The sequence below is a fragment of the Palaemon carinicauda genome, chromosome 4 (assembly GCF_036898095.1).
Source record: "Palaemon carinicauda isolate YSFRI2023 chromosome 4, ASM3689809v2, whole genome shotgun sequence".
Classification (NCBI taxonomy): Eukaryota; Metazoa; Arthropoda; class Malacostraca; order Decapoda; family Palaemonidae; genus Palaemon; species Palaemon carinicauda.
Genome location: NC_090728.1, coordinates 112,103,941 through 112,108,940, shown reverse-complemented (window position 1 = coordinate 112,108,940; position 5,000 = coordinate 112,103,941). Strand labels below are relative to the sequence as shown.

The 5,000-nt window shown below is 37.6% G+C and overlaps 2 protein-coding genes across 2 annotated transcripts in view; both read right to left on the bottom strand.

Annotated features, from left to right (window-relative positions):
* Positions 1–122: 122 nt before the first annotated feature.
* On the bottom strand, positions 123–1,286 carry LOC137639614 (uncharacterized). The gene has a single exon (XM_068371874.1). It carries the CDS (start codon positions 1,284–1,286, stop codon positions 123–125), a length of 1,164 nt encoding a protein of 387 aa, XP_068227975.1.
* Positions 1,287–2,794: 1,508 nt separating this feature from the next.
* The window catches only part of LOC137639613 (uncharacterized), a 2,688-nt gene continuing 482 nt past the window's right edge, over positions 2,795–5,000 (bottom strand). The window contains exon 1 of the mRNA XM_068371873.1: positions 2,795–5,000. This exon is cut by the window's right edge and continues 482 nt beyond it. Coding sequence (XP_068227974.1) covers positions 2,795–5,000 — 2,206 coding nt within the window.

Sequence of the window (5,000 nt, the reverse complement as noted above, 5' to 3'; positions counted from 1 at the left end):
GTGTCTGGATATTTATTTGGACAACCCATCCTAACATAGGAACAATAACAAGCCTGTAAGTTATAACATACTGTACCATCAACTGAAGTCACAATACAACTCAAATTCTTCAAACAAGTCATTTACAAATCTAATTTGTGAGGTCTTTTAATTTGGCGACCCTTCTTAGAATACATGTTACCATCAACAACAGTATTTCCATTAGGATTCTGTTCAGCTGTCTTATCATCTATTACATCAATATTCATTTCAGAATTATCATTTACATGTTCAGGGACTTCCACAGAAAGATTATTTAAACCAGGGTTCAAGTGAGCATTGATCTCCAAATCATGAAGTCTTTGTATTGATCTGTTAACAATACCTTTCCTAGTTTTTACATCAACACTGCGAATCAACCCATCCCTTCCAGGGTATACATTTACAATAACTCCAATAGGCCACTGTAATCTGGGCATATGATCTTCTTTAACAAGCACAGTGCTACCAACATTCAATCTACATTTTTGGTTAAACCCCTTAACTACAGGGGGTAGATTTGCTATGTAATCTTTCCTCCACACACTCCAAAACTGTTCCAACCTTTTATTTACAATTTCTTCTCTATCACGTAGATCATCTGGAGTTACAACATATGGTTCAATGTCAACAGGGGGTTTAGAAGTTATATTCCTACCAAGAATAAAATGAGAAGGGGTAAGATAATGTTCAAAGTCTGGCTCATCACTCACAAAGGTCAGAGGTCGAGAGTTTATGCATGCCTCAATTTCTACAAGAGTAGTCTCTAATTCCTTCTTACTTACATATCTAATTCCCAAAGTCTTTTTCAAGGCTACTTTAACCGACCCCACAAGTCTCTCAAACCAACCTCCCCACCATGGTGATCTTGGTACGTTAAACCTCCATTTAGGTGCTAAGTGTCCAAATAACTTCTGCACTTCCGAGGAGGCTGTGGCAAAGGTTTTGGCATTATCGGAATAAATTACGCTCGGAATACCTCGACGAGCAGCAAATTTCCGTAAAGCCTGCATAAAATCGACCAATGACATGGACTCCGTGAGTTCCAGATGTACTGCTCTAACTATAGCACAAGTAAAAAGCAACATATATAATTTCTTTCCTGGATAATCAGCACTAAATACTGGCCCTGCAAAATCTATACCTGTAATTGCAAAGGGAGGTGCTGGAGTAACCCTCAAATCAGGCAATGAGGCAGCAGGTTGACTACAAGGACGGCTATCGTGCCGGCAAGAATCTAGACATTCCCGTACAACAGTCTTAGCCATTCTTCTTACACCAGTTACATGAAAACTAGATCTTAATGATGAAACAATGCTGTTTACACCAGCATGTTTTAGAAACTTATGTTGGAACTGTACTAAAAGCTTGGAGAAATGTCCTTTAGGAAGAATGATTGGGTGTTTTGACTCATAACTCAAGTCAGAAAACTGAAGTCTACCCTTTATCCTCACAATACCTTTATCATCAATAAATGGATCCAGTTTTCTTAATTTAGAATTTTTAGGAATCAACCTTTGATCAGACAAAGCTTGGATTTCACTGGGGAAAGCTTCTCTTTGCACTACATAAATCAACCTTGCTTTAGCCTTATCTAATTCTTCAGTAGTAAAACCACCAGTATTCACAGCAACCCCTGAACCTTTTGCTTTACAATTGCTCATAAACCTTTGAACATACCCAACAATTCTTATTGACTTATTAAGATTATTGTATTTTTCAACATCAAACATGGGAGTTGCAGTCTGGACACTTAAGCATACTAGATGGTCTTCAGATTCATAATTTACAGTCTCATTAACAATAATGGAGTTATCACCGTCCTAAATACTAAATGTAGGATCCGACAGATTACAAGGACCACTAAACCAAAGGTTATTTCCAATAAGCTTTTCCGCTAATAACCCTCTAGTCATCAAGTCACCGGGATTATTTGACCCACTACAGTGATGCCAGTGACTGGGAGGTGTCAAGTGCTGAATTTCTCTAACTCTGTTGTTAACAAACACATCCCTTGTCACTGAATCACTCCTTATCCATCCTAAAGTTATAGTGGAATCTGTCCAACATACAATCCCAGGTTTGATCTTAAAATCCAGAGCCCTTTCGACAAATCTTACCAATCTAGCACACAATAAGGCTCCCATTAATTCCAATTTAGGAAGGGTAAGTTTAATTGGTGCTACTCTGGCTTTAGACATGACAAGTGAAGATTGACAATCATTTCCAAGACAAACCCTTAAGTATACACATGCACCAAATCCCTTCTCAGAGGCATCTCCAAATCCATGTATTTCAATGTGTTCAATACTCTTCCAAGGTACATTTGTAAAATAACATCTCCTTATAGCTAGGGAACTAAAGTATCTAGTACTATCAATCCATTTCTTGAATTTTCTCTCTAATTCATCTGGCAACTTGTCATCCCAAGAAATACCCAACTTCCATATATCCTGGAATATTATTTTTGCATACATTATAAAGGGGCTGATAAACCCACAAGGATCAAACACCTTAGCTATCAAACTCAAGACAGTTCTCTTTGTATATGAAATTTCAAAATCAGGACCCAGATGAAGACCAAAATAAGAAATTTTATCATCATAATTTGACCATTTAAGACCTAGCACCATATTAATTTCATCATCACTCAAAATTTGCATTTTGTCCTTAAATTTAGAAGCAATTACTACACTATTGGAAGAAACCTTTTCAAGGGACATATTAGCATCAGCCATAATATCATATGCAGTCTTAAATTTGGTTGCTACTTCTTCTACAGTATCAGCTCCGCTAAACCAATTGTCCACGTACATATCTCTTTTAAATCTTGAACAGCTTCACATTCTGAGTAATTGCTTAAATGGTGTTTAACAACAACATTTAGTAGAAAGGGGCTTGAGGTGTTGCCAAAAACAACTCTATTAAATCTCATATGTCTTACTCCATCCTTACCTGGCATAAAAAATCTATGGACATTTTTGTCCTGACTGTGAACATTAATTTGTAAAAAGGCCTTAACAACATCAGCAGAGATCACGTATGGCCAACGTCTAAATCTAATCAATATCTCTACTAAATCTGGGTTTAGAGAAGGACCTGTCAACATGCAATCATTAAGCGAGATTCCATTAGGCCCCTTAGCAGAAGCATCAAAAACTGGACGTATCTTTGTAGTGCTGCTATTTAATTTAACGACAGGTCTATGAGGCATGTAATAAATGGGTCCCTGTGACACCAAGTCCTCGGAGGGAATTTCCTCAATTATCCCCAAGGACTCATATTCATCAAAAACCTTCATATACGCATCCTTTAAATCTTCATCTTTCTCAAATCTAACCAAAAGCTTATTTAATCTCTTCATTGCTTGATTTACATTACTCATCAGTGAATCCTTAATGCTGTTATTTTTCCAAGGTAACTGAACTTCATACCTGCCATTTACAAAATCTATTTTATCTTCAAACTCTTGAACTACACTTTCCTTGATATCTTCTTTACATTCCTTACTAGTAATACCAATAGTTTCTAAATCCCAAAAATATGACACATCAGCATCGGATACCCCTGATATACTTAAGAGCTGGGGAGATGAGGACACAAAGTCTGATAATGAAGACGTACTTACAACCTTAGTAAAATTACACCCCTTGCCAACATTTCCCGATAAAACCCAACCAAACACTGAACTCATGGCAACAGTTTTCCCCACCTGTACAGCATCTTTAGGATTCATGAGGCTCCAGTAGTAATCCAAACCTATAAGAATATCTATCTCTAAAAGAGAACTATCATCAAAGTCATCTGCTAAATCTAAATGACTAAAAGCATCTAGGATGTGGGTTGGAACTACTGGTCTAACTAAGGGGTTACATATCTTTGGAATACTTGCAGCAAAAATGGGAATAATTTTACCTTTATTATCCAAGACATTTAACTTGTAAACATTAGTTTCTATATCCTTACCAGAGGTATGCCCACCAAAGCTACTGTAAGGGGCTTCAGTCCTAGTAACCCATTCAGGTTTACAAATTTCTGTAAACTTACTACTAACATAGGAGCGATCACAACCACTATCGAACAACAATTTAGCAGTGACAAAACCTCCCTTATTATTCATTACCTTTACCTTAGCCGTTTGTAATACAGTCTTATTACTATAGTGGCCTGACAACATACTAGCTGAGGGAGGTGTCACGTGATCACCATTTTCTACATTTGTTTGGGGGGCCATATTCACCTTAATGCCACACATTACTACATTATGGCCACCTTGACACTTAGTACACCTTACCTTACAATTTTTAGAAATATGGCCCTTATTCAAACATTTAAAACAAATACCTAATTCTCTTATCTTGTCATACCTCTGCTGCCCATCCAATGCTAAAAACTTGTGACACCTTTCAGATTTATGGTTTAGCTTCGTACAAAAAACACAATTTGAACCTTCACTTTGAGAAACCGCATGTAAGGCAGAGGTTGTATACAAATTATCTCTGTCATCTTTACTATTAATATTCTTTCTTTCCTCATTTCTACCATGAGGCCCAGAAGCTGGGATATTTTTTCTGTACATCTCACTTCTTTCTAGCACTTCTATTTCCCTTTTAAGCCACTCTAACAACCATTCAAGATTACTTTCATGGCCACTACACTCTCTTGACCATTGTAGCCTCAACTCCATTGGAAGCCGAGACACAATTATAGGGGTTAGGAGAACCTCACACTGCTTGCCTGTTACTCCAAGGGCATCTAAGCTTCTTGTACACTTTATGACTTCATCCCGAAGTCTCCAAAGTTGTTTTGTGTAGCTCTTACCTTGGTTGACAGGTACTTGAAGGGAAAGAAGAGCTTGGACATGAGCATGAATAATGCACACAGACTTGCCAAATCTTTCCTTGAGTAATTCGACAACTGTTCTATAGCTGGCACTGGTGTGTGGCACGCCTTGCACCACATCCTTGGCAGGACCGTCTAAC

Coding starts and splice junctions, on each gene's coding strand:
- LOC137639614 (XM_068371874.1), bottom strand. CDS start 1,286: ATGGCTAAGACTGTTGTACGGGAATGTCTAGATTCTTGCCGGCACGAT.